Source organism: Pseudoliparis swirei, chromosome 14 (genome assembly GCF_029220125.1).
Source record: "Pseudoliparis swirei isolate HS2019 ecotype Mariana Trench chromosome 14, NWPU_hadal_v1, whole genome shotgun sequence".
NCBI classification, from domain to species: domain Eukaryota; kingdom Metazoa; phylum Chordata; class Actinopteri; order Perciformes; family Liparidae; genus Pseudoliparis; species Pseudoliparis swirei.
Window position 1 is genome coordinate 3,625,887 of NC_079401.1, and position 26,895 is coordinate 3,652,781.

At 47.6% G+C, this 26,895-nt stretch overlaps 4 protein-coding genes and 1 non-coding gene across 11 annotated transcripts; 3 read left to right on the forward strand and 2 right to left on the reverse strand.

Annotated features, from left to right (window-relative positions):
• Positions 1–8,341: 8,341 nt before the first annotated feature.
• LOC130204640 (coiled-coil domain-containing protein 122) lies at positions 8,342–11,056 on the reverse strand. The gene is made up of 6 exons (XM_056431488.1): positions 10,810–11,056; positions 10,488–10,603; positions 9,760–10,158; positions 9,552–9,668; positions 9,378–9,451; positions 8,342–9,174 (listed from the first exon to the last, which is right to left on the reverse strand). The coding sequence occupies exons 1-6, from the start codon at positions 10,814–10,816 to the stop codon at positions 9,081–9,083; spliced, it is 807 nt and encodes a 268-aa protein (XP_056287463.1). The 5' UTR covers positions 10,817–11,056; the 3' UTR covers positions 8,342–9,080.
• A 149-nt stretch (positions 11,057–11,205) lies between these two features.
• Positions 11,206–13,867, forward strand: mtrf1 (mitochondrial translational release factor 1). The gene is made up of 9 exons (XM_056431486.1): positions 11,206–11,658; positions 11,924–12,021; positions 12,102–12,183; positions 12,297–12,404; positions 12,606–12,778; positions 12,852–12,969; positions 13,068–13,204; positions 13,298–13,396; positions 13,563–13,867. The coding sequence occupies exons 1-9, from the start codon at positions 11,286–11,288 to the stop codon at positions 13,698–13,700; spliced, it is 1,326 nt and encodes a 441-aa protein (XP_056287461.1). The 5' UTR covers positions 11,206–11,285; the 3' UTR covers positions 13,701–13,867.
• A 510-nt stretch (positions 13,868–14,377) lies between these two features.
• On the reverse strand, positions 14,378–17,287 carry wbp4 (WW domain binding protein 4). Its single transcript, XM_056431487.1, has 10 exons — positions 17,198–17,287; positions 16,966–17,038; positions 16,810–16,872; positions 16,284–16,410; positions 15,986–16,186; positions 15,828–15,898; positions 15,671–15,746; positions 15,371–15,576; positions 15,017–15,255; positions 14,378–14,918 (listed from the first exon to the last, which is right to left on the reverse strand). Coding segments are annotated over exons 1-10 (1,266 nt in total). The 5' UTR covers positions 17,200–17,287; the 3' UTR covers positions 14,378–14,710.
• Positions 17,288–17,540: 253 nt separating this feature from the next.
• On the forward strand, positions 17,541–17,612 carry trnae-uuc (transfer RNA glutamic acid (anticodon UUC)). The gene has a single exon. It is a non-coding gene; the product is annotated as a tRNA-Glu (tRNA).
• Positions 17,613–17,965: 353 nt separating this feature from the next.
• On the forward strand, positions 17,966–25,676 carry gart (phosphoribosylglycinamide formyltransferase). Of its 7 annotated transcripts, none has more exons than XM_056431493.1 (24): positions 18,000–18,068; positions 18,193–18,309; positions 19,119–19,206; positions 19,356–19,505; positions 19,639–19,734; positions 19,818–19,992; positions 20,251–20,362; positions 20,448–20,516; positions 20,590–20,715; positions 20,811–20,898; positions 20,981–21,066; positions 21,154–21,322; positions 21,458–21,689; positions 21,973–22,067; positions 22,263–22,372; positions 22,680–22,878; positions 22,964–23,215; positions 23,302–23,454; positions 23,533–23,739; positions 24,023–24,157; positions 24,232–24,362; positions 24,455–24,596; positions 24,674–24,789; positions 24,871–25,676. In XM_056431493.1, the coding sequence occupies exons 4-24, from the start codon at positions 19,361–19,363 to the stop codon at positions 25,066–25,068; spliced, it is 3,036 nt and encodes a 1,011-aa protein (XP_056287468.1). In that variant the 5' UTR covers positions 18,000–18,068; positions 18,193–18,309; positions 19,119–19,206; positions 19,356–19,360; the 3' UTR covers positions 25,069–25,676. The 7 variants fall into 7 exon arrangements, with proteins under 7 accessions (XP_056287466.1, XP_056287470.1, XP_056287468.1 ...); XM_056431490.1 differs by having other exon boundaries at positions 19,119–19,174; XM_056431491.1 differs by lacking the exon at positions 19,119–19,206 and having other exon boundaries at positions 17,966–18,068; positions 18,207–18,309.
• The last annotated feature ends 1,219 nt before the right edge of the window (positions 25,677–26,895 follow it).

Below are 26,895 nucleotides of genomic sequence, written 5' to 3' on the forward strand. Positions count from 1 at the left end.
CATACCAACATGTACATCTATGTAATTAGTTCTGCTGGGATGTTAAGTATTCATGTAAAACTTAAGATCTGATTACTACACGTCGTTAATCTCCTCCCGACATGTACAGATGCTACAGTGCACGATGTGCAGTATTTGTACAAGAACATAATGTCATCATGAGGTGACCATTTATGCTGTATGCTAACATGAGTGCAGTTTAAAAGACCGAAAAACCACAGCAGTCTAAATATTGAATACAATTTAACACGACTGAACATTGTAATCACTTTATATGTAATAATATAATAATGCTCCCATATGCAGCAATAGACTGTAACACTAGGTATAAACTAACTATAAAATGTGTCATGGTTTATCTTGCAGTACTTTTGAGGAATATTTAAGCACATAAATGCACATTTTACACTGAGAAAGTGTCAGACTTTAATTTTCAGGGCCAGATTTTGACCTCGGGGTGCAGCTCACTGTTTCTGCTCAGTATTTTTAGCCGGTCTTTCTGGGCCGCCGCACACAGGAAGCCCGATGAAAGCCCGTTTCAATGAAAGTAAGCCGCTTAATGTGTTTTTTTTTTTTACAACTCTGTTGGTTAGAATTTGACCTGCTAACATGCAGGCTTCAGTTTGGGGTGTCCTGGGAATGTCTTCAGACGGCCTGGACCCGCCCCCCGGCTCGGTCCCAGAAATACACTTCATGTTCATACACACAGATAAAATCCGAACCTCACTGCGGATGAATCCAGATTGTGTGGTTGAGAGCTGAGGCAGGTGACCCCGCAGCAGGTGAGGTCACCTCGAACTCACACACCCAAATAAAACTGTAAATACAGAAGACTCCTCGACCCTGAAGGGAGCTGGTTAGACCCTCTAAATGTTAAACTTCGGTCCTGTAGTTCAACTCATTTTGAACTACAAATCCCCAAATGCACGGTTTTGACTCTGGACCGCAGCTCGTCGGAGTCATTATTTTATTTTATTTTTCTCCATTTCTCGACCTCATGATGTTTTTTTCCCACCAAAACAAAAAATGTGGTTAAAAAAAAGTGGGAAAATGACAAACGCTTAATTCGACGGCCCCCGTCTTCTCTTCCAATGCGACCGCAGCTCGTGAGGTCAGACTTCGTTTCTTAATCTGATGTTCTCCGCCCAAACAAACAGAACGTCTGCGGTTTACTGTCACATGCACACGCACACACACTCTCACACACACACACACACACACTCAGTATTTCATGGGGATGTTATTTGAGGCTCTCCAGTCGGGCCCTGTCCTTGTCCGTCCTCCACCCAAAGTCACATTCTCCCGGCGGCCCGAGCCCCCCAGAGCGAGCGCCCTCTCAAATTCCCAAACAAACCGCAGACGGAAGCGCGGCGAGAGCGCGAGACCCCCGCCGCTGGCGCCCCAGTGGGAGAGCGGGGGGATTACGGGGGATTACGGCCCTCTCTTATCCTCCACTTTTCCTCCCCTCGGCACCTCTTCTCTCTCTCTTTACGAGTTGTCACAACAAGAAGAGTCGTCCCCGTTAGTCCGATCCTCAACCTGGAGGACTCCTCTTCCTCGCGTTACCGCCCGGTTCTACTGGTTTCTCGAAGTTTCACCGTGGCGTGCGAGCCGAGATGATTTAAAGTCTGGAATCCAGCGCTCGTCACGCCGTGTGATTTGGTGAATCGTTGCTATTCTGCCTCGTTTGTTATTTAATACTTTGAGGACAAGAATGTATCTAATTACCAGACAGGCAGCTGGAGCTCTCAATGATTTGAATACTTTGTTTGTTTTGGCTGCTACACACACACACACACACACACAGTAGACTGTCTGTGCAGCCAGCCAGTCATTAGCTGACACATCAGGAGAGACGACAGCGTGATGTTCCCTCTAGCAGCTCTCCTCCTAATCGGGTTGTTTACGACGCGGCCGTCCCTCGCTTTATGAGAAGGAACGCTCGGAGGACTTCAGTTTACGGGCCAGACGGGAAAATACAGCGAGCGATCCGCCTGTTACGGAGATCCAGGGCTTCGGCCACTGGAGAGAAATATTCTGCAGGTGCAGAATAAAAGTTAACAGAGACACCCCGTGTTGAAGCGATGTGCACGAGGCTTTGCATTCCTACGCCTGAAACCCAGCGGCCATTGTTCCTCAGATTGCAAAGACCTTCGTGGTGAGGTACAGAAATTCTGCCTCCGCCATCATCGCAAACTGCAGCACGGACAGACGGACAAGGGCCTCACACCGTGGCCCCGGCGGGAAGGGATGTCAGAGGAAGAAGTCTCCACCTCGAGGAGGAAGAAGTCTCCACCTCGAGGAAGGAGAAGTCTCCACCTCGAGGAGGAAGAAGTCTCCACCTCGAGGAAAGAGAAGTCTCCACCTCGAGGAGGAAGAAGTCTCCACCTCGAGGAAGGAGAAGTCTCCACCTCGAGGAAAGAGAAGTCTCCACCTCGAGGAAGGAGAAGTCTCCACCTCGAGGAAAGAGAAGTCTCCACCTCGAGGAGGAAGAAGTCTCCACCTCGAGGAAAGAGAAGTCTCCACTTCGAGGAGGAAGAAGTCTCCACCTCGAGGAAAGAGAAGTCTCCACCTTGTGCGACACCATGTAACCCGAAACCACCGCCATATCCTGAAAATAGCCTGAACGTGACCCGGTTAAGAAAAAAACAGCTGCCTTGCCGATCTTTCGGCTCAAACCTGGTGTGTTTACATGATTCATGCTGAATAAAATGCTGAAAAAGTTCACCCCCCTTTTTTTTGTTGCATATTCATCACAGCTGGTGAGTTTGAGCAGCTGTGCACCAAATGCAGGCCAGTGAACACGCGCTGTTTGAGGTCTGAGGTGAAGAGGTCAGAGGTCAGAGGTCGGCTTCTATCGGCTTCCTGTTTGCTTCCCGTTTTGCGACGGGAAGAGAAATCGCCCGTCTCCTCGTCTCACCTCACTGTCGTTTCCACTTCCGCTATCTTTTTGAAAAGGGCAGTGGGAAGACGTGCAAATCCAGCATCAACTATCGAAGTGTCATTACGATTGTGGTTTTCTTTCTTTTGCATTTCGATGTTGCGTCAACAGGAAATGAGCAGAACACACACACATGTAAAAACGACTTTTTTTAAGTCACAACTTGCAATATCTGAGGAATCGTATAAAATATTTCCCCAATATGAAGGCATAAATAAAAAGTGACACGTGCACACCAACTGTCCCGGCCTTATAAATGATGACATGGATATTAAATCACTGAATAAATCATTTGCGGTGGTGCTCCGCCTTTCAAACGAGCGCTTTCATATTAAATCACACTTCCATTTAATTATTTACCGCCACATATGAAGCAGTCTGGTGTCTGACCATGAAATGATTTCCTCCTCCCGAGAAAGAAACGTGACGTGTCCCTTTAAACTCTTCCCTCCCGTGCAGCCTCTCTTCTACAGTATTTCATCCCTTAGTCGTCTCCTTTGTTCCAGTAAGTTTGCACAGATATGAACACATCAATCACACCTCACACTAAAAACCTGTCGCCATTGCATCCCCCTCCTGAAGTTCAATTCTCAAGGATTCACTCACACAGCCTATATTCTAAATGATATGTGGGTATAATCTAAGGAGTGGAGACGAAATAATCTCCCTCCGAAAACTTGAATCGCAGCACGTAGATGCAGAGATAGAGTATATGCTGAGAGAAGTACAGGGTGTTCTAGTACAGATTGTATAGAGCGGACACGGAAAAGACAGACGATGACATTATTCCCCCGTCCGACAGACGCGTCTCTTTTGGTTCTCCAGTTTGAAGGAACACGTGCTCGGTGTGCACATATCACGGTTTACAAGACATTCCCGGGGGGAAAGAACACCTGTAATAAGAGAACGTAGATAGTGGGAACTGTACTTGAGATTAAATGGATTCCTTTCTTTAAATGATGTGTTTTCAGGCTGAGAATGTGGATGTTATGATTAGGATATTATCATAAAACACTAAATGTCAAGATTAAATTAAATTGCGGTGATAACATGAGAACTCGGAGTAGTTCTACGGGTTGACTCCTGTGGAAATATACAAATAATATTAATAATAATAATATTCATAATATTTATATTATTATATTAATAATATTAATATTATTATATTAATAATTCAGACTTCTATAGCGCTTTGAATATGAAGCCCCCCCCCCCCACTCATTCATACGTCCTCCCTCTCTCCTCTTCAGGATCGTGTTTCCCTCCTTTATCCAACACTGACACACAAATGCTGTATTTGTAACGTTAGAAATGTGGGAGTTGAAGCCGAGCGCAACTCACACTGACTCAAATGTACACAACGGTGCACACACACACACACTGAGGCTGTGAGGGCAAACAAAGGCAAAGGAGTGGGGGGGCACAATGTGCAAAATACTTGGAAACAAGACGACCGCGGCGGCGGACCTTTTAGGCCCGCAGGCCGCTCTCCGTGTAATTTGTCGTTCGCCCAACACAAAGTGTCAGAGGAGACGAGACAGTGGAGCGTAAAGCGACATGTTTTGGGGGCTTGACCCCGGAGGGCGTCTCTCACGGCGTCGTGAGGTCACCAGCAGGTGCTTCATTGTTTACCTGCACTGGGTTTCACACTGGGACTGTTTCTGCTGAACTCTCATTTTAAAAACAACACGGCCTCTGACACGAGGCGCCGGGCGGATGTCGGCTCAGGTCGTCAACTTTGGGACATTTTTGTCGAAGGCTGTTTTTTTTAATGAGAAACATTATCTGCATACATGAGATCGTTAATGTTTCTTTCTTGTGAGCTTGCTTTTATATTTAAAGAGACCAGGATGTAGACTGCTCCTTTCCCAGAGGAAATGACAGCGATCGTCTTCCTCATGCGTGGACTCGCTCTCCTCGTGTACACACACCGAATCCCAGAGTCTGGAGAGGATTGGAAAGTCGTGCTGTGTAATTTGAGGTCTTAACTAAATATGATTTTAGCTTTTTATTCTTCCTGGAACAGAAACTGCTGTCAAAGGCATCTGAGGTCAAGTTATGAGTTGATTTATGCGACTTTGTGCTCTTTCTCTGGGAAATATTGTACTTACAGTGTGTCAGCTCGTTACTTTGCAAACTAAGCAAATAAAATACAATTTCAGTCAGAACAGAGTTCAAGGTGTGTCTCCAGATGTCTTGTTGGTTTAACCAACAGAAACATTCAGTTTACTATCATAGAAGAGTTCAATATAAAGTCAAATCAATCTTTTAACCATTAATTAATGGTTTTATCTCGACATTAAACCGCCCACCAGGAGCCCATTTGGCTTCCATAGTGTCGTATAGATAATACCTGTGTGTTCTTAGTGTTGGGAACAGAGTATTTCTGAATGTTAGTTCTTCCTCCTTCAACACGATGAGTGCTGGAGGATTAAAAGGTCCGAACAGCCTTTACAAAAACGACTCGCTGCCGGGCGAGGAGCACTCCGCCCGCCTCCAGATATTAGATAGATAGCAAATACATATCAGAATACTGTATATTTATCTCTCTTTCTATATATATATATGAAGCTGCATGCCCCCCCCTCATGTAATAAATGATGTGAGCTGGTTTTAGGATAAAGACTTGCTGACCGTGTCCTAACACGCGTTTTGAGTGGGCCAGCCTTGGATACCATTACATCGTGTGCAAGTGTGTGTGTGTGTGTGTTGCTCAGGTAGCAGGGCGGGGCTCCATTATAGGTCTGTGTCTGTGTGTGTGTGTGTGTGTGTTGCTCAGGTAGCAGGGCGGGGCTCCATTATAGGTCTGTGTCTGTGTGTGTGTGTGTGTGGGTTAAAGGTTTCGTTTACTATGTCTATTTTTGTCTGGGGCTCTTTCCTGAAGTTCAACGAAACCACTGAGTCATGTCACGCGATCGACTCATCCCACATTCCTGATGCAAAGTCACGCTCCCACCCCGGGCCGGGTCTGAAGCCGGGCCACGCCCGCCACGGCACACCTCCGCCCGGTTTCTGTGTACAAGAGGAAGGGCGCGGCTCTCTGCCTTTGGGAATCGAACGCCCTCGCCGCCCGGTGGGCTCGCGTACAGTCGGAAGAACTAAAGGAGACGCTGAGTCATCGATGAAAACAATCGGTTCACATCGCAGCGACGTGGAAGTCGGGTGAGGATGTTTTAAAGTTGGCCTCGAGGGCAGCGGGGTTTGTGGGTAAACTGGCGAGCTGGTGTCGTTTCGTCTAACGAGGACCGGCGGGGGCAATCAGAGGCCGGCAGAGTCACAGGGGGAGTCCCCCGAGCCTTCTGAGGGATATCCCTCCTCACCTCTTTTTAATTTATTGTCCCCCCTCCCGTACGAACCCTTCTCTCGAGTTGCCTGGATGACTTCACAGAGACAGTAATCACTTGTGCAAACAAAAGAAGCTAAATAAACTCCCCGGGGCCCGTGTGGGTGAAGCCGCGCTCAAGTCGACTGAGCCGTGGCCCGAGGCGCGCCGAGCGTCTGAGAGAGAGAGAGAGAGAGAGAGAGAGAGAGAGAGAGAGAGAGAGAGAGAGAGAGAGAGAGAGAGAGAGAGAGAGAGAGAGAGAGAGAGAGAGAGAGAGAGAGAGAGAGAGAGAGAGAGAGAGAGAGAGAGAGAGAGAGAGAGAGAGAGAGAGAGAGAGAGAGAGAGAGAGAGAGAGAGAGAGAGAGAGAGAGAGAGAGAGAGAGAGAGAGAGAGAGAGAGAGAGAGAGAGAGAGAGAGAGGTTCACTTGGGGCGTATTTCAAGGGAAGGTCTTGTTCTCGGAGAAGCATTCCTCTCGGGTGTGACTGAACGGCTGATATCGAAAGAGGAAAACGTGACACACAAAAGCTCACACACACACACACACACTTGGTGGAGGTGCAGCGCCACTCACCAGCTGCTGGGTGGGAGTCGGTTGGTAATCACTATTAGATATCAGCAAGGTGTCTGGTTGCATAATAGTCGGAGGCGGAGATAACATGAAAAGTTTGGTTTGCCTTCTTAGAAGATGATCTTAATTGAAACCTGGAAGCGTCTCACACGCCTGTGGCTCACGCAAAAACACAAATGTTTCTTCTATAAAAAGGTTTGCAGACAACTTCTTCCTCTTCTACCTGGAACAGAACCCACATGAACTCTCCTGAGAAAGCAGACGCCCGACTTGTCGTTGTAAACATTGAAATGTCACAGACTGACTTTCAATTCAGTTTATGTGTATAGCCCATTTTCACAAATTAGAAATGTGTCTCAGAGTGCTTTACTATCTGTACACATAGACATCCCTGACCTTTGACCTCACATCGGATCAGGAACAACTCCCAAATATCCCTTCAGGGGGTAAAAAAAGTGAAGAAACCTTCAGGAGAGAACAGAGGAGGATCCCTCTCCAGGATGGACAGAACAATAGACGTCATGTGACCAGAAGGAATCATTACACACCAATTAAAACACAGTAACATCAAAATGCAGTTTAGATAATTCACACGACCAGAAAAAAAGGAAGCGCATTCCCACGATGCCTCAGCTGTTCGGTTCACACCTCCACCCCAAGAGTTCAGGAATCTGTCACACAACACATCACACGAAGCACGCACACGCACATTTCTCACGCGCTCTGAGTCAGCCGTGTTCCACACACACACACACACACACCACACACACACACACACACCTGTGAACCGCCGTAAAGCTGCCAGTCAGAAATATAACTTGTGTAAGAACTATCATCAGAAGTGAAAGACTCACACCGTATGTATTCAAGATGCAGTGTGTTGACGTTTGAGCTCGCTGCCTCATGAGAGACAACAACAACAGGCTTATGTGAAGATGGATTTATAAGGAAGTCAAATAATTGTAATTGTGCATTCCTGTTGGCGGGAGAAAACGGTCTAAAGGTGAAGGAAAGTCTTCGTGATGAAGTCCACCTCGTGTTTTATTGCTCTGGGAGAAGATTTTCTTTTTCTTTTAATAAAATGTTGTTCATCTTGCGTCGTCTGGCGGGTTTTACTTGTTCTCTTCGTTTGTATCGTCGTGTTTTACGTGAGAAGACGAGTTATGGTCCGAGTGCGTCGTCATTATCAGTGAGGAAATGAGAAAGGACATAGGAAGCAGAGATTGGTGTTATATAATAATATATACTGTGGTCTGGCCCGTGTGTGTGGAGGGCTGAGGAAACGCTAACGAGGGAAGAGCAGCAGCCAGACTGGCTGGGTGGACTCCTCGAAGGAAACGGCCCACTAAACTACAATTTGTGGTTGAGTGGGCAATGAAAACACTCACTACCCTTTTGAGTAATTCATCACGTTTCCTCGTCACCTCCCACACATTCAAACAGACTCCCTGGTTGTATATTAAAGCTGACGGGAGAACAGGTTCCTGCAGTTTGCAGCTCATTATCTGGATCTTTCCCACACATATTTCATGGAACAGTTGTTGCATGCCTTTTATTTTGGTATTTCGTGGTTGACTTGTTGTATTTATAAGCCAGATAAGCTTTGGAAAGCTGGCACACGTCATCCTCTCTCTCTCTCTCTGTAGGTAATCTGCACAAAAAGTAATGCAACAGATTCCACAGGGTTTTCTGAAAAGGCCAGTTTCATTGTTTCGGTGGTTTGAGTTATGGTTGGAGTGGCACGGTCCCGCCCTGGTTGGCCCGCAGTGGGCCTGTCACCTTGCGGATCATCAGGCGACCCAGTGAAGCGGAAGCTGGAACAGCCCAAAACAACCCCGTCCCACCGAGGGCGAGAGCAGACACTCGGCTCCTGTTGTGCACGGGTCGCTCTTGCGGACACTGAGCGGACAAAACCCGATTAACTGTCACCCGCCCGGCCGAGAATCCCATCCCACGCTCGGCCGACGTCAGCAGAACGAGTGGGCACGCTGTGTGCGTCGAAAAGGACATCAAACTATTTGAGAACATACACGTTTTTAATCTCTCAGGTAAAACTGAGCATTTGAAGGGACACTAATCAGAAAAGAACTGTGACGTAAATATCAAGGTGGTGGTTTTGTGGTGAACAGATAGCTCGTTTAGTTGATACTGCTGCCCCCTGCTGTTCAACTGCGGTACAACACATATACCTCCAGGGCCCTTTTAACCTGATCACAAATTAAACAGCATCATAAACCATCCTGCTGATTCAAGAGGAGCTCACTGAGCCCCGAGATGACTCCAGCTGCCCTTTGAGCTGGGCCAGCTGTCTCTCCATGTGATGGATGTCTTCAGACATTTGCCTGAGTAGGTAGAGGAGGGAAGCACACATGTTGGACCGCAATGTAATCGGAGCAATTTGCCTCTGAATAGCTAAATAACAACAAATGTAAAGGCACTAAAGGGAGATGGGCTACTTTAAATGTATTAAAAACACGAGTGGTTTGTTCCTAAAGTAACATATATGCACTTGCTGCATGAATAAAGATGGTATCACTGTTTCTACCTGTGATTAGCCTGGGCCCTGCCCAGCTGGCAGCAGAGGCGCTTCTGGATGGCTTCAAAGCGCCTGTTCTGGATCTGAAGGAGCGGAAAAACAAAATGCCGATTTTGGCCTTAAGTCCTGATATCTTTCCTCATGGTTTGGTATCCACGTCATGTTGAAGTAAATTCACCGTACCTGTATGTCTTTCTTTATCTGAGTATGAGTCTCGAACTCTTTTTGCACTTGCTCTCCCTTCTCAGCGATGGTGACCCTCCTCTCAGAGATCTCCCTCTTCAGAGAATCATTTTCACTCTGCAGAAGTAGAAGAGGAAAAAGAGTGACGGTTAACACTTTTAAAGTTTAGAATGATATCACTCAGTATCATCCAGTTAATTTCCTCCACCTTTGCCATTTGCACCGCGTTTCCATTCGGATTCTCCAGATCTTTCTTCAGCTCCTCTTTCTTCAGCGTCAGCATCCTGACCAGTGCTCTCTTCTCCTCCAGCTCTTTATGGGCCTCCGTCTGGCTCGCCGCGTGCAAAAAAGCTGCTCTGTGACCCGCCATTTTGTCTCGGTAAGTGTTGAACTTCGCCAGTGCCAGGAGAGCTTTCTCCTCCTCCTCGGTTATACGAATCTGGAGCTCTATGTTTTCCCTGCCGATGACCACGCAGCGACCTTCCATGGCGTTTGTCTGGAGCTCCAGGTGCTCCAGCTCCTCCTCCAGCGCTCGGTGCGTCCTCGCTTTAGATCTCAGCTCCTGCTCTGCAATCCCACCTTTCCTCTTGATATCTGAGAGAGTTGCCTGGAACAGGAGGCAAAACTAAATGTCCAAATCGGTGTCTTCGATTAAAATATACATTTTTGTGACACAAAAGCATTTGAAATAAGCAGGTAGATCAGATAAATTAGAGGTCAAACTATTTGTTTGTGCAAAAACTACAAATTAAGTTTGATATTTTGTAATTTTTTTACACTCAGCCATACTCAATGTTGCCCCTTTTTTTTTTTTAACTACTTAAATATAACCAGCATATTTGGGGAATCGATTCCACTACTTCAACTGTTACTACGACTTCTACTTGGAAATGTTATAACACTGCTTAATGAATTAATCTCGGGGTAAAGGTTAACCTTGAGGGAGGCGAGTGTCTTATTGTTGTCTTTCAGGGCCTCCTTCTGGGCAAAGCTATGTTGGCTGATATCCACCACAGCCTTAATTAAAGAAGACCCGGGTTTCTCCTGAGTTCCTGGGGGACAAGACGTGTTTATTAACCAGCGGACTGCTAAAGTAGTTAGCAGTCACCTTGAGGAAGCATTGTAAAGCAAGCAAAACAAGTATGCCTAATATATTCATTGTTAAATCGCCTTTTATAAAGTCAGTTAAACTCACTTAGACATAATTATGTATTTATTGGAAGACTATACGTTTGTCTAACTGTAGTTAATAACTTACCAGACATTTGGACTTCAGCCAGCTCGCGAAACGTTTGTTTAATCGTTCAAACGTTTTCAAAACGGTTCCAACGGCCGATACGGCGACACTACATTTCCCAGAGTTCCATTCGCCTCCTCGACCTCTACCTACATCCGGTTATTTAGACCTCAGCTAGCTCGCGAAACGTTTGTTTAAACGTTACGTTTACAACGACTGACACAGCGACACTACATTTCCCAGAGTTCCATTCGCCTCCTCGACCTCTACCTTCATCTGATTATTTGGACCTCAACTAGCTCACGAAACGTTTATTTAAACGTTCAAACGTTTTCTAAACGGTTCTAAAGGCCGACACAGCGACACTACATTTCCCAGAGTTCCATTCGGCTCCTGCGACCTCTACCTACATCCGGTCCCGGCTGGCTACGAAGCTCGTTTGACAGCAAAAACAAACACGCGTGTCCTTGTTTTTATTGAACTCTAAATGAAGTCAAATGCTCACTACTCGCAGTTTCCGACTGCGCTCCTTTTGCCGCCGTGTAGTTCTCTGCAGCGGAGAATGGAGGACACTCACGGGACACCGTGTTTATCCCACACAGGCGCTACACTGGGCACCGGTAGCGCCATCACGCCTCTATCACAGGGATTTAGGACAATTGTACAAGACCGAGTCCCTCCAGAGGCATCTCCGGCAGCTCGTGGAGGAGTTAAGAGACATTAACCGGAAGTTACAGCGCCCGTACGTCAGCGAGTCGGACAGAAAAGAGCTCTCAAAGAGGCGCACGGCGCTGCTGCCTCTGGCCACTGCGTTTGAGAGGAGCGAACAGGCCGCTGCAGAGCTCCAGGAGGTCATCTCACTGCTGCAGAGTCAGTATTTGTTTTGTTTCTGTCACAGTTGGTAAAATATTAGGATTTTTTTGTATATGACATCGGTAATGAAGAATAACTATGATATAATCACTATGTAGTGCCACAAAGAGACTTAAGATGTGTTCCTCGTGTTCTCTAAGAGAAAACATTTTCAATTTCAAAACGTGTTTTAGAATAGATTGCATGTAAATAAAGCTATTCTGTGTTATTTAGGCACAGTTGTTAAATTGATACGATGAGCTGCATTCCCTCTGGACCGCAGGTTCAGCCGGCACCAAAGATGAAGATGAACAACTGACCCAGCTGTTGAAAGAGGAGGAAGGACACGTCTCCTGCAAACTGTCGGCCTTAAGGACAGCTGTACGAAAGCAAAGGCGTGATCAAATACATGTAGAGATGTTTAACGGGACGGTTAAAGAACGATCCTTCTGTCTCTCCAGTTGGTCAAAGCCCTCGTGCCCACCGACCCTCTCGACTCCAGTAATATTCTGCTGGAGGTTGTATCCGGGCGGACAACAGGAGGTACGAAAGAACCATAACTCTTTCTTCTGAAGACTGATATTTGACGGCTTGCTGCTCGTACATACTTCTTGTGTCAACACCAACACACTGTGTGTTTTCTTCATATGTTTTAGGTGACATCTGCCAGCAGTTCACCGGCGAAGTGTTCGACATGTACCAGGGGTTTGCCTCCTACAAGAACTGGGACTTTGATCTTCTGAACTACACGCCTGCTGAGGTCGGTAAGTCACATTTAAGCCTTTGCAGAGACGTAGGCACATGACTTGGAAATATTACGTCACAATATTTACTGTAACAGAGCTGTTAATGTTATTAGTCTCACCTGTGCTTCTCTTGCTGCGACGGCTCTAAATGTCAAAGAGAGCAGGAGAAGAAGCTGGAGAAGTTTAGAGAACAAGCATATTAATGTTCTCTCTTTTCAGGTGGTTTGCACCATGCAGCAGTGAGAATAGCCGGGGACGATGTGTACAGGCATCTGAAGCACGAAGGAGGAACTCACCGGGTGCAGAGGATCCCTGAGGTGGGCCTCTCCTCCCGGATGCAGCGTATCCACACGGGCACCATGACCGTCATCATCTTGCCTCAGCCGGTGCAGGTATACCCGGTTTCCTCTGCATCAGTTGGTGTTATGAGCGTGATTAAAAGATGTTGTCCCCACGTGCTCGTAGTTTGACGTCCACGTCAATCCAAAGGATCTCCGCATCGACACGTTCCGATCTCGAGGGGCCGGGGGCCAAAGCGTCAACACGACCGACAGCGCAGTGCGCATCGTTCATCTTCCCACCGGTAAAACACGCCAGAGCGGTGCTGAAGCTACGGAGACGGGGATGTCGTTTAAACATCGGCCATCTATGTTTAAACTCCTCTTCCTCTTCTTCAAACAGGAATAACGGCCGAATGTCAGCAGACTCGCTCCCAGCTGCAAAACAGAGACACCGCCATGCGTGTGCTGAAGGCCAGGCTGTACCAGAGCATGATGGGTAAAGACATCGAGCAGAGGAACACGGCTCGGAAGCAGCAGGTGAGCAAACAGGAGAACTTTAATGTTCTTTTTTCTTTCTTTTTTTAACTATCTTAATTTATTATCTATTTACTCCCGTGTGTCTGACTGCAGGTGGGCACACGCTCTCAGTCTGAGAGGATTCGTACTTACAACTTCAGCCAGGATCGTGTCACGGACCACAGGACTGGATACGTCACCAGAGATATTAAGGTAACTTATTATGGGAGTGTGTATTCGAAATTGTGCATACATTTGCAAGAAACCTGTACATTTAGTTTCTTATTCTTGTCCCTTTCAACCAGAATACTGTTGCTTTCACGTGGATTATTTCTCATAAATTGAAATCGATGTCCTGTGTCTTCTGCTCCGTTTGTAGGAGTTCATGAGAGGAGGGGAGGCTCTCTGCGATCTGATCTGTGATGTACTGGAACACGCAGAGCGGGAGGCTCTTCTGGAGGTGGTGGAGAGCAGCAGGAGTCTGAAACCACCAGAGTCTGGACCCGCTGCAGACTGACGCGGCTCAGAACATGCAGTTTGTCATTTGGTAGATGCAGCTCTCCAACACATGTCTGCACAAATAACAGTATTTAAATTTGAATATACGGGCAATACATTGCAAATTCAATGCATTTCACTCATACGTAAGATGTTTTTATTTTTCTAATAAAATATTAAATAATGGATTTGTCATGGTATTTCCCTAAATAGTAAAATAGCTTTATAAATATGAATAATTGATCAATACTTTAGGACAAACCAATCTCATTTTCTTACATTTTAAAACTGAGCTATTGTAAATTAAAAGTTGCCAGTCTTCTAAAAAGAAATACCTATTGCTAATGCAAAATAGATCGTCAATTTTTCTCAATATATATTTTAATACGCAAGAGTTTGGTTGTACAAGTCAGAATCAAAGCTTTGGTCCTGGATTACTTTGTTAATGAGTTTGAGCCTGAAACTTGTTCTGGAGGTAAAACCTTCATCGTAAAGTAAATCTATTATGGTCTGTAAATATCCTTCAACTCAGGGAGCTTCATACACACCAGAAACATGCCACACCCTGCATGTGTGTGCCAGCTGATGGGCAACCTCCACATATTTATTTTTTAAACTCATTCATATAATAAATCTTTTTCTAAATATGTGTTCGCCTTCACAGTTGCATTTCAAAATTATTTTACGTTTCCAGGATCTGGACAGTGGTCATTTATTGAGGTCACTCGGTTCCCATCCTTGATCTTGCTGCTTTATGAGTTTAAAATACAAAAAGTTATTACAATTGCTGTAAATAAAACGGGATGAAATGACAATGTACACGTGAGATAAGACTAGAGAAGTGTTGCACACCTTCGTTATGACATCATACAAAAACTGGTGGTCGAAAAAAGACGTGTGCATCTTATGTAAAGAAAAGAAAAACACTCCTACAACATTAAATATGCCTGAAGATTTAAAAAAAAGCTCCTAGAAAGAGTTTTATTTGTGTAAAAGTCTTCTGCTGCGTGAAGTCTTTATGTATTCGGGTCAGTCGTCGTCGTCCCGTTGCCGGAGGCTCCTGGATTTGCCGTTCTGTGTCTTGTTTTTCTTGAACGAGGCGGGTCCGCCTTCCACTCCGAGGGACGTGATGATGCGTTCCCTGAACTTCGGTTTAGGCTCCGGTGGCAGATCGGCCGGAGTGCTGGCTCTGACGATGTATCCCTTCACCTTCGGCAACTGTAAGTCCACCTTGGAGCTGCGGAGGGAGGAGAAAGAAGAAAGAAGCCGTCAGAGCTCTTCCAGTCGGGGTCTGAAGGCGGCATGTCAATCACTGCATCATTCAGCTGCACTCACTATGGATCCTCCACTTCCTTGATCTTTTCCCAGGTGCCATATGGATTGGCGGTTTTGGACCTTCTGGCTTGTCTCCTCGCCGGTGCCGCCGCCTCAATCTTTTTCTTCTCTTCGGGTTCAGCCGTCGTGCTTTGGACCGCTTTCTCTTTCTTTATCTCTTCGGCCTCCACTTTAGGAGCATCGTCACTCACTTTATCTCCTCCCTCCTTTTCTGATGGCTCGGCTTCTGTTTTCCTTTTCTGAAAATGAAACAACGAGGGGAATGTTTGAGGTCTGTTTTTTTTAATTTTTACACAGAATTGCAGAATATTAATTTGATCTTTCCTAATTGATATTTGCCAGGACTCCTCTCACCCTGAAGCTGATCTTTGTAGTTTTGGACAGCTGGCTTTCTTGTTCAGGGATTTCAGCCTCCAGCGGTACCGCGGCCTCGCTGGACGCCTCCTCCTCTCCTCCTGGATGCGGGGTTGAAGGCTTCTCCTGACTCTCTACCTTTCGGGTGACCTCAGTTCCAGGTGGTACAATTGAAGGGAAGCCTGCTGGGTTCGCCCAGCTGGTTTCTGTGAGGTAAGGAAGACAGAGCGTGTGAAAATCAAATGGGACGACAAGGGTTTTACAATTAACTATCGAGGGATAGAAAAACAAATATTCTACCTCCGGTCTCTGAGTTGTAGTAATATTTATGACCATCAGGACTGAAAGCTTCCATCCAACGCCAGCCTGAAGGGCTCTAAAGACAAAAACAATATTAACATAAGAAACCAACTGAGTTTGAAATCCAAAAAATCAACAGAAACTAATAAATATGAACCTGTGTCTGTCCAGGTTGTGCAGAGGCTGGGTTTTGGCCATGGAAACCTTCTGGTTTTTCCCATTTAGATTCTGTAGTTGACGGCACAACGCAAAAAACAGGTTAAAAAGAGTCTGACTAAAGTATAAAAATACGATGTGTTTTCAGGTTGTTCTCACCTTTAGTTGTTGTGTTGTAATAGTACGTGTGTCCATCTCCCGTCTGCTCTTCAGCCCAAACCTGTGCCTCCATTTGGCTTTTTAGCTTTCTTGCTTGCTTTTTCTGTTTTTTGACCTGAGCTCTCCACTCAGGTTTCACCTCATTTATCACCAGAGGTATCACCAGCGGTGCAGGTATAATTTCAGACAATTCCGGCAATCCTAACACAAAAAATATATATTTTAAAAGTTATGAAAGAGCAGAAGCTCCTCTCGGGTGGAACACGTTTCATATTATTTAAAGAAAAGTCAAAGTTACCTTTGGCCTCCCTCTCCAGCCTCCTCAGATCTTCCTCGTATGCTTTCTCGGCAGCCTCCTCCATTGCCGCGAACTCTTTCGACTGCTTGGCCTCCTGCTTGGCCTTGTCCACGCTCTTCTTTTTAATCTGCAGGACGAAAGATCAAATCAGACGAGTGGTCAAGGCAATGAAGAGAGAGCTTTAGAGCTGGAGCACTTAGTCTCGATCTTATCTCCCCTGCTAGTCCTGAGGACAGTGCCAAGACGGGCAGGTTCTTTCCTCGCCCGCGTATGTCATTGATGAAGATACACTCAATCTAATCTGTGTTTTATAACTATGCATATTCATTTGCACAATGACAACCACGAAAGTGTTATTACGGGCACACACATTGTTTTGTTTTAGTCCAGTTGAGCACAACTGCAGAAACAAAAAATGCAGTTCTACAACTTAATTAAATGTTCATAACAATAAACATTTCAGTGGGCAGCGTTTAACCCCTGATAGGTGGAGTTATGCAATCAGAATAAAAACATATACATGTACCTCAGAGATTTTTAAAGCCACATTTTCCTTGTGATTCTTCCCTCTTTCGTGGAACTCGACGCTCTGCAGAGCAAAACAAACAGGAAGGAGACACATGAGCATACTGTGTGGAGACTGTTCTGCAGCAACATGAACGGATTCCTTTGGCCAACTCACAGGCTTGTTGTCCGCGATCCAGCATTTGCAGTACTGGCAGAATTTCCTTGGTTGTGACTTCCAGTAGTCAGCCCTGAAAATACACAAAGCAATCATGAATTAATGTTTAGCCTGGACAGCTAACGCGGCTAACTAGCAGAATCTTTACCCATGTTTTTTAAATTTAAGATTAAACTGCAATAATACGAACTGAACTTACAGAACAAGTCTCTGATTGTATCTCAATACTTACATTTCAAGTCTCGGTGGTTTAAAGTACGACGAAAGTGTTTAAAACGAACCGGATAAAAAGACAAACGCTTCCCACATATCAGGGATGACAACAATGTCCGTTTGTGATGACGTCATCGACAGTCGCCGGAGAGAGATGATCCTCGAGTTGACGTCGGATTTTGAGAAACACGCGGTGAATGATATAGTCATGTATTATAATAGATACATGCATACAATATTGATGTACTTGATATACTAAAAGTGTTTTTTGTTTTTAAAGAAGTCAAGTTAGACAACACGGCATGTGTACTCAGTTAACACCGTTCATTGTATCCGGGTTGCTGTGTGATAGAAGCATACCGTCCCATATGGTCTAGCGGTTAGGATTCCTGGTTTTCACCCAGGCGGCCCGGGTTCGACTCCCGGTATGGGAACGACTCTTTTGGTTCAGGGTCAAGAATCCCAGCTAGACATTAAGAGTGTACAGATAATTTGACATTTTATTTTAAATTTCACCAAACATTAACAAATATAAATTAGTTTGAGATCGATACAATTACACATAACATCCAATGAGCAGTGCTCCTGTTCCCCACCAGAAACAAAGCAGCGGATGCCCGTGATTACATGTAAATACATAAACTATATATTTTTAATAGAGTTGTGCCACAGAATGAAATTAACAAAAACAACAACAACATTCATTTACATTGAAAGCGAGCTGACGGTGTAGGCCGTTCTGTTTAGCTCGACAACCGCCGCTGCAAATAAACTACAATTCCCATGATGCACTCGGCTGTTACACCCAAAGGAAGTTGAGAAAAAAAAATCCCAAACACACTGCCAAACTTTAACCCCCCAAAAAATAATCGCTCGTGCAGCAGATAAAGGTAAACGATGACGAAACCCTCTGTTTATGCGCTATTTAGCACTTTTTAACTAACTTTGCGTAACTGCGTCTGCGCACGCGCCTTATCAGTAATATTGGATCCACGTGGTGTGTGTGTCTGTAAGTGTGTGTGTGATAGTTTGCATCCATAGTCGGCGGGCTGAACCCAGAGGAGACACTTCTGACTGCTGTCCTGAACCGGTCTCCGGCTATTTCCTGCTTCACAGATACCACACACACAGGTGAGGCTCTAAACAGCGTGCTAGTGTTGCGTTACTCATTTAGTGATGTTCTAATGTTGCTTTAAAATATATTCAGAAGTCTTAAAGTAATTATTTTTCATGCAAAAGCACAACACGTGCGTAAGTTCGAGTAATTGTTCAAGTGTTAACCTTTTTTATTATTTTTTGTGAGATACTGGAATTGATTGCTTAAGGATGTAGACGACACCATTTCATCCTGCTGAACTGGAGAGTGATTATGCACGTTCAGACATCTTCTAAAGGAGTACAGTTTTAGTTGAGTATCCTTGCAGTAGAGTAGAACTGAATATCCAGTATGATGAGAAAATAAAGTGTTTAAAGTCCATTGAAGTCAACACGGATCCTGCAGCAGCTCATAGCTTCCTATTGGTCTCTAAGGGGGTCGTTGGACTCCTGCTCCCTGACATGTGAGTCTCATGAGGGGCTTCAATCACAGCCAGGGGTCTGACTAATTGAGGAGCGTGTGTCCTCACTGAGCAACACTCAGTCCGCTCCCTATACTGGAGCTGTATTCAAACCACGTGATTACACAATCCTCAGGTCCCTGATGATAGATTTTGAATGTGTGTCACGGTTTCTGTTGCGCAGGTTTATATTCATCATGTGACTGAGATAAAAACACTCAGTTCTTGAATCACACTTTTAGATAGCGGCTAAAATCCTCCAGTAAATAAGAAAAAGGTCTCCTGTGTGTATATCATACTTACTGATGTTTTTCCACAGGCCTGTGATTGGGTCTCGTCCGGTGACCACGCCGTTTTAATCGTTGACTTGTGTTTTCGTTCTAGCTGACCGGCTCCGTGTTCCTGTGGCGTTACACGATTAACGCACGGCCCCGTAAAAGGTCACCGCTTCGGGAGCTCCATTTCGCTATAGGTCAAGCTGTGCATGCAATTAACTGGGAACATTTTAGGAGCGGTTAAAAGGGCGGGCGAGACGCGCCGGCTGCTCTGCAGAGTCAAATTTTTGTTGGTGTAATATTCCATTTTTCGTGAAGGGTTTCTTTAATTTTTGTCGCCGCCCAGGTGCCATGGCAGACACGGTGCTGGTGGTCGGCGGCGGCGGGCGGGAGCACGCGCTGGCCTGGAAGCTCGCGCAGTCGCCGCGGATTAAAAAAGTCCTGGTGGCCCCGGGGAACGCAGGCACGGCCAGCTGTGGGAAGATCCGCAACTCTGGTAAACGCCAACAAACTAGAGTAATAAAACAAAACTTTCTCTTCATGCATTCGAGCCCTATAAAGAATCTGAGGGATCGCATATTCACAGCCGCCATAATTATGCCTTCCTCTCTCTTTCTCCCTTCCTGCAGAGGTATCGGTGAGTAACCACGCCATCCTGGCTCAGTTCTGTAAGGACCACAACGTGGGGCTGGTCGTGGTCGGGCCCGAGGTGCCACTGGCGGCCGGTAAGTGAGCTCCATCACATGAACCAGGCGCCCGTCCCTCTGTAGCCCCCCCCCCCCCCTGACCGTCGTTGCTCCTCCTCCAGGTATGGTGGACGACCTGATGGCGGCGGGGGTGCCCTGTTTCGGTCCGTCCGCCAAAGCCGCTCAGTTGGAGGCCAGCAAAAGCTTCTCCAAGGCCTTCATGGTGCGCCACGGCATCCCCACGGCCCGCTACGGCTCCTTCACCGACCCCCAGCAGGCCTGCAGCTACATCCGCACGTAATAGAACACGACATCTCCACTTCTTGAGTTAAAGATCTAAGATGTGACGACTGCACCCTCAAATTAGAGTTTCAGAAAACGACACATCCTCTCCACTCTCGGAAAAGTTATTTCTTATGTTCGTGTAGCATCCTGGTCAGCCTTCATCCATGAAACGACATCACTGCAAATGGTCCACGCAAAGTCATCAGAGATGCAGCATCTGATCTGGACGCGTATTAATTCTGCGCATTACTTTTGGGGTGTGGTCTCCAGGGCCGACTTCCCGGCGCTGGTGGTGAAGGCCAGCGGGCTGGCGGCAGGGAAGGGGGTCATCGTGGCTCAGGACCAGGACGCGGCCTGTCGGGCCGTGATGGACATCATGAAGGTGGAGGACCGTCGTCTCCGCGGTCGTTCCGCCCGGCAGTTCGATTCCGAGAGACCGTAATAAGTGCGTTCCTTTTGCGCTGCAGGACCGAGCCTTCGGAGCAGCGGGCGACACGGTGGTGGTCGAGGAGCTGCTCGAGGGAGAGGAAGTGTCCGTGAGTGGAACCCTTCTGTTGAAAATTAGAGGGCAAATTGACGTGACGGTAACCCCCCCCCCTCTGTGTTTAGTGTCTGTGCTTCACTGACGGCTCCTCAGTGTCCGCGATGCCTCCGGCACAGGATCACAAGAGGCTGCAGGACGGCGACCTGGGGCCCAACACCGGCGGCATGGGGGCCTACTGCCCCACCCCACAGGTACTCTCCCTCAGCCGGGCTCTCCTCGTTTTATCGCTGTTTTTGTTGTTGCCGTCTGTAATGCTGCCCGTGTCTGCCCCCCCGGTCCTGTGCAGGTGAGCCAGGAGATGCTGCAGCAGATCAGAGAGGCGGTGCTTCAGAAGACGGTGGACGGGATGAGGGCGGAGGGAACTCCTTATGTGGGCAAGTGCCCTCGCTCCTGAGCTCACGTTTGTACTCTTCACATTAATGCAATATAATTAATCTGTCTTTAATTTGTTTCCAGGTGTGCTGTACGCCGGGCTGATGTTGACCAAGCAGGGGCTGAAGGTCCTCGAGTTCAACTGTCGCTTCGGAGACCCCGAGTGTCAGGTGGGTTTCCTGGACCTCCGCCCGTTGCTTGATTCCATCTTTAAAAAGTTAAAAATCCACGTCACACCTGTGCGTCCTCTCCTCCAGGTGCTGCTGCCGCTCCTGCAGAGCGACCTGTACGAGGTGATCCTGAACACGGTCGGCGGCAAACTGGCCTCCAACGCCCCCGTGTGGCGGCAGGACGCCTCTGCAGTCACCGTGGTGATGGCCAGCGCTGGTTACCCCGGCTCCTACGAGAAAGGAGTCGAGATCACGGGTACGGCGACGCTGCAGCAGTTTGACACGACGTCTGTCCTGTGGCTTTTTTTTCCGTCTCATAATTGTCGATGTCGGCGAATCTTCACTTTTGAGGAGCAGTAAAAATCCGACTGACGGCCGTGTTCCCCCTCAGGCTTGTCCCAGGTCCAGGACTCGGACGTGCAGGTTTTCCACGCCGGCACGGCCCTGAAGGACGGCGCCGTGGTCTCCAGCGGCGGGCGGGTCCTCACCGTCACCGCCGTCAGGCCGGCCCTGGAGGCGGCCCTGGAGGCGGCCAATCGGGGCGTGGCGGCCGTGGGGTTCCCGGGCGCCGTGTACCGCCGTGACATCGGCCACCGGGCCATCGCCCACCTGAACCAACACAGGTGTGTGTGACGCCAGCACTGAAACACGGAAACATTCCCTTGTTTTTATTTACATTACAGTTCTCTTCTACTTCTACTGTATATCATGTAAAACGCCATGCACAATAAACATCGATTTGTCTATACTTGTGTTGTATTTCTTTTAAATGACCACAACTAGAAATCCCCACTACATTTGAACACATCTCGGCCTCCTGAGGGTGTTTTCAGGAGCTTCAAAGTGGTGGAACACGGAGGAGCAGATCTCAGTGGGGTGGGTGGTGTTTCCCTGTGTGTCTGGCAGAGGTCTGACCTATAAGGACAGCGGAGTGGACATCGCTGCTGGAAACCAGCTGGTGGACATGATCAAGCCTCTGGCCAAGGCCACGTCCCGCGCCGGTAACTTCATCTACAAATAATACACAAATACATTTGTGGTGCAGCAAAATAATGATTTTTAATGTCAGCAGCTGACAATCGTAGTTGTGTCATTTTATTTATGTTTGCCGAGATGCATTAAGCAGCTCTAATACAAATTATGAGAAGCAATGGAAGCGCTGAACATGACCGCCGCTGGTGTTTTTTTGGTTTCAGGGTGTATCGCGGAGCTGGGAGGGTTCGCCGGGCTGTTTGACCTGAAGGCGGCGGGCTTCGTGGACCCCATCCTGGTTTCTGGGACGGACGGCGTGGGGACCAAGCTCAAGGTGGGACTTGTGGTCCTGTTCTGCAGGAGGAGAATACGGAGGAGTTGCCAGCTGGATCTTTGCTGTCACTTTGAGATCCTGTCTATTTGTAGACGGATTCAAAAAGCTTCTGAAAACCCCTCAACAGAAATACAATTTTCATTAATTTTCAAGTGTGAAGCTTCCAGGATTCTTTCATGAACTCTTGAAGCAGAGTTTTAATCTGGGTGCCTAAAGTTCCCACAATTGGCTGAACTTGACCGTTGCGTGTCAAATCCCTCCAGGACCATGAAACTCTTTACTTTCGTAACCCAACACGTATCCGCAGATCGCCCAGGCGTGCGGCCGGCACGGCGGCCTCGGCCAGGACCTGGTGGCCATGTGCGTGAACGACGTGCTGGCTCAGGGCGCCGAGCCGCTCTTCTTCCTCGACTACTTCGCCTGCGGCCGCCTCGACGTGGCCGTGGCGGCGGCGGTGGTCGGCGGCGTTGCGAAGGCCTGCGAGATGGCCGGCTGCGCTCTGCTGGGTGAGCTGGATGATGATGAGGAGGAGGAGGAGGTCCTCCACTACTTCCAACGGAGGTGGTGCTGACGGTCTTTCTCGTGTCCAAGGTGGCGAGACGGCCGAAATGCCGGGCGTCTACGCTCCGGGAGAGTACGACCTGGCCGGGTTCTGTGTCGGCGCGGTGGAGCGCCGGGCTCTGCTGCCCCGGCTGGGGGACATCGCCGAGGGGGACCTGCTGATCGGACTGGCCTCCTCCGGGGTCCACAGCAACGGCTTCAGCCTGGTCCGCAAAGTCCTGGACCGGGCCGGCCTCGACTACGGCGCCCCTGCTCCCTTCGGCCAGTCGGGGCAGACCGTCGGTAAGTCGGACCTTCGAGTCGCGTCGTCGGGACTGGTTTCGCCTCCGCGTTGACGTGATCTCGGCCCTGATGCTCCCCACTCCCAGGCGAGGTTCTGCTGACTCCCACCAAGATCTACAGCCGCCTGCTGCTGCCGATCCTCCGCAGCGGCGCCGTCAAAGCCTACGCTCACATCACAGGGGGGGGGCTCCTGGAGAACATCCCCCGGGTGCTGCCCCACGGGCTGGCGGCCGACTTGGGTGAGATGGAAGAGCATTAAGTTTGGACAAGTGGGCGCTTGCATCTTCTTAATGACTCCTCTTTAATGGTCGACCCAGATGCCTCCCGATGGAGCATCCCTCCCGTGTTCTCCTGGCTCCACGAGGAGGGGGGCCTGAGCGAGGAGGAGATGGCCCGCACATTCAACTGTGGCCTGGGCGCCGTGCTGGTGGTGGCCCCCGCGGACGCTCAGGGCGTCCTGCGCCAGCTCCAAGCTCATGAAGAGGCTTCGTGGATCGTGGGTTCGCTGGCCCAGAAGCACCAGGGTGAGATGCAGTGATTCTTTAATGGAATACAGCACCGCTTCAGATTGTTATTTATTAAACTGCTTTTAATGTCTGATTGTGTGCTCTGTTATTGTTTTTATTTAAATGTTATGTTATTTTATAGATTTTAGGATGTTTTAAATATTATATAAAGTGTCTTGAGTACCTTGAAACCTCTATATAAATTAAATGCATCAAAAACTGGAAAGGAAAGGCAGAAAATGGTTCAATAATAATGGAAATTACATCGTTAATAAATGTTTTAATATGTTCATTTATGCAGGGGCGGAACCTGTGGTGGTCCGCAACCTCAGACCCAGCCTGCTGAATGGAGGCCCCGCCCCTCGTGGCGAGTCGGCTGTCGACGGCAACGCGCCACTCAAGAAGACGAGGGTGGCCGTTCTCATCTCTGGCACAGGTGTGTTTAGTATGTTTTGGTATTGCTCCTGCATTAAGAAGTTGACTTGAGGTCACCGTGTGTGTTTGACACAGGCACCAACTTACAAGCGCTGATGGAGCAGGCCAAGCGCCCGGCCGGCGCGGCGGAGATCGTGGTGGTCATCTCCAACAGGCCTGGCGTCCAGGGCCTGAAGAGGGCGTCGCTGGCCGGCATCCAGACGCGGGTGAATAACTCGAGTCTCTGAGTTTTCGCTTCACACAAATGAAAAACCTGTGTCTAAATTCTGTTTATGGAGTTTGTTTATTCCCGACGCAGGTGGTGGACCACAAACTGTACGGCAGCCGGACGGAGTTCGACGGCACAATCGACCGCGTGCTGGAGGAGTTTGGGGTGGAGCTGGTGTGTCTGGCTGGATTCATGAGGATCCTCACGGGGACCTTCGTCAAGAAATGGAACGGTGTGGAAAAAGACCTTGGAATGAAGCTCGTGTACATCGGGGGAGTCTGTTTGCTATTTTAGTTTTTATTCTTTCAGGAAAGCTGCTGAACATCCATCCATCCCTGCTGCCCTCATTCAAGGGGGTGAATGCCCAGCAGCAGGCTCTGCGGGCGGGGGTGCGGGTGACCGGCTGCACGGTCCACTTTGTCACAGTAAGTACGACTAACTATCAAATAAAGAGCTTTGTATCTTATTTTTCTATTACCGCTCACTGTTTTTGTCGGTGTGTTTAGGAGGAGGTGGATGCAGGCGCCATCGTGGTGCAGGAGGCCGTGCCCGTGCTGGGCGGCGACACGGAGGACAGTCTGTCCGACCGGATCCGGGAGGCGGAGCACCGAGCCTTCCCCGCCGCCCTGGAGCTGGTGGCCAGCGGCGCGGTGCGGCTCGAGGAGGACGGCCGCGTCACGTGGACGTCCAGTTCCCCGAGTTAGAAACCACGCGTCCAGCTTTACGTCAACCACGGTCCCCTTCCTCACCCCCATAGGGCCGATATTCCCTCTGTACTGTTCTAACATGTTGAGTTGGCTCTGGATCGTGAGACGCTTACAGCTTGCGTAGAAAAAGTTCTTACTTGAAACTTACATTCCAATGGTAGCTTTTAATGTGGTCCAGATATTGAATTATGTATTTTTGAATGTCTGTGAAATGTAATGAAACTTGTTTGCGTGAATACAATGAGGCATTTTGTGTTTTATTTATTGTGTGTGTGTCCGTGGCCTCGTTATTTCACACCTTAACGGAGAAATATGGAAAAGAAACTCATACCTCCGAAATGTTCTCTCTGTATTGTTCGTGCATGTTCAAAAACATCAGTATTTATTTTTCTGTGTGAAATGTGCCGATTTGACCCCGCTTCACCAACCACAGTGCTGGCGTTACATCCCATAATACTGGATGATCATGTGCCATAAGCCCCCCCCGACGTCGTGGTCATAGAGGGGGTTTACTACGCAGCGGGAGAGGAGAGGATGCCGCCTCGGTGGAGGGGTCTGATATCACAACAAATACTCAATGTATTCTTAATAAAAACACACATTACTCCTGTTTCTACCTCATTGAACCCTCCTATTACCTTTGGGGTCAATTTGACCCCATTCAATGTTTAATGTCTCTAAAAAAATGATTGACATGTTTTTTTGCTTCATATTTAATGACTTCCTAATTTACAACTGGGAAAACATAAAATATGTTTTCAATGTCCTGAACACAACTTGTACGCATCGGTCAATTTGACCCCAGGCGGTTTTTTACTGTGTAAAATATATAAGAAATATCAACATTTATATTTATTTAAAGGGCTATTTAGGTAGTCAACAAAGAAACATAAAGTACCTCACACTTAAACTTGGGAAACAATATTAATTCTAATAATTTTCTGGAGGTTTTAATTGCTGTGGTCAAAAAGGGTAAAATATGTTGGTACATTTGAAGGTAACAGGAGGGTTAAGAACTGAAATGTTTGATGTTACCGCAAAGGAGATGTATAGAGATGTATGTGTGTATATGTATATATATATATATACACACACACACACACTTTAAGTAAAATAAAGTACAAAATGTGAATGTGAATTATTCTACTCCCCCTGTTCAACTATTTCCAATGAAAAGGTAAAAGAACATTAGAATTAATAAATAAGTTCAACATAATTGTGTAAAGTCTTGAAAACACATGAACCAGAATTTAGGACGAACAATACTTCCTACAACCAAAGTAAATTATAAATCCATAGTTTTACTTCAATAAACAGCAACACGTGACTTTACTTCCCCCCCTACCGCTTCCTCCAGTTGGTATCTCCCGGACCTATAAATTGGCGGTCATGGACCTTGGGAACTATTTTGCCAGATCACCATGGAGAGAGGAGGCAGGTTCCAGAGATCCCTGGGAGGAAGAGACCAGTAACAGGTAGGTTGTGCATTACATACACCCGCACCACACACTCACTGTATGTCTGCAGCCACATGGCTATGTTTTACGCAGTAACAAATGGGACACTCCCTGCTTTTCCTGACTTTTAGCAGGGAGATCAATGGACCACTTTGTGTTGGTGTAGCCATGTGCTCAGACATGCATTCTACAACATACATCCATACACGTGTGTGAGAGGTGGGGTTCCTTTACCCCACTTCTCACACACCATCTCTATTCCAGGTCCCTGGACGGTGTGCAGCTGTTGGTCTGTAACTCGCCAATGGACATCGAGCTGACCCCCAACTTGGCGGTGAGAGGGCGGAGGAGCTGCTGCAGGAGGCCG

Coding starts and splice junctions, on each gene's coding strand:
- LOC130204640 (XM_056431488.1), bottom strand. Junction 10,159..10,487: donor AGACACTCGCCTCCCTCAAG/GTTAACCTTTAC, acceptor CTCCTGTTCCAG/GCAACTCTCTCAGATATCAA. Junction 9,669..9,759: donor ACGCGGTGCAAATGGCAAAG/GTGGAGGAAATT, acceptor CTACTTCTGCAG/AGTGAAAATGATTCTCTGAA.
- mtrf1 (XM_056431486.1), top strand. CDS start 11,286: ATGCTCACTACTCGCAGTTTCCGACTGCGCTCCTTTTGCCGCCGTGTA. Junction 12,022..12,101: donor TGTCGGCCTTAAGGACAGCT/GTACGAAAGCAA, acceptor CTGTCTCTCCAG/TTGGTCAAAGCCCTCGTGCC. Junction 12,779..12,851: donor TCTTGCCTCAGCCGGTGCAG/GTATACCCGGTT, acceptor ACGTGCTCGTAG/TTTGACGTCCACGTCAATCC.
- wbp4 (XM_056431487.1), bottom strand. Junction 16,873..16,965: donor GGATCGCGGACAACAAGCCT/GTGAGTTGGCCA, acceptor TTTGCTCTGCAG/AGCGTCGAGTTCCACGAAAG. Junction 15,256..15,370: donor CTACAAAGATCAGCTTCAGG/GTGAGAGGAGTC, acceptor TTTCATTTTCAG/AAAAGGAAAACAGAAGCCGA.
- gart (XM_056431491.1), top strand. CDS start 19,361: ATGGCAGACACGGTGCTGGTGGTCGGCGGCGGCGGGCGGGAGCACGCG. Junction 19,506..19,638: donor TGGGAAGATCCGCAACTCTG/GTAAACGCCAAC, acceptor CCCTTCCTGCAG/AGGTATCGGTGAGTAACCAC. Junction 19,735..19,817: donor CGAGGTGCCACTGGCGGCCG/GTAAGTGAGCTC, acceptor CTCCTCCTCCAG/GTATGGTGGACGACCTGATG.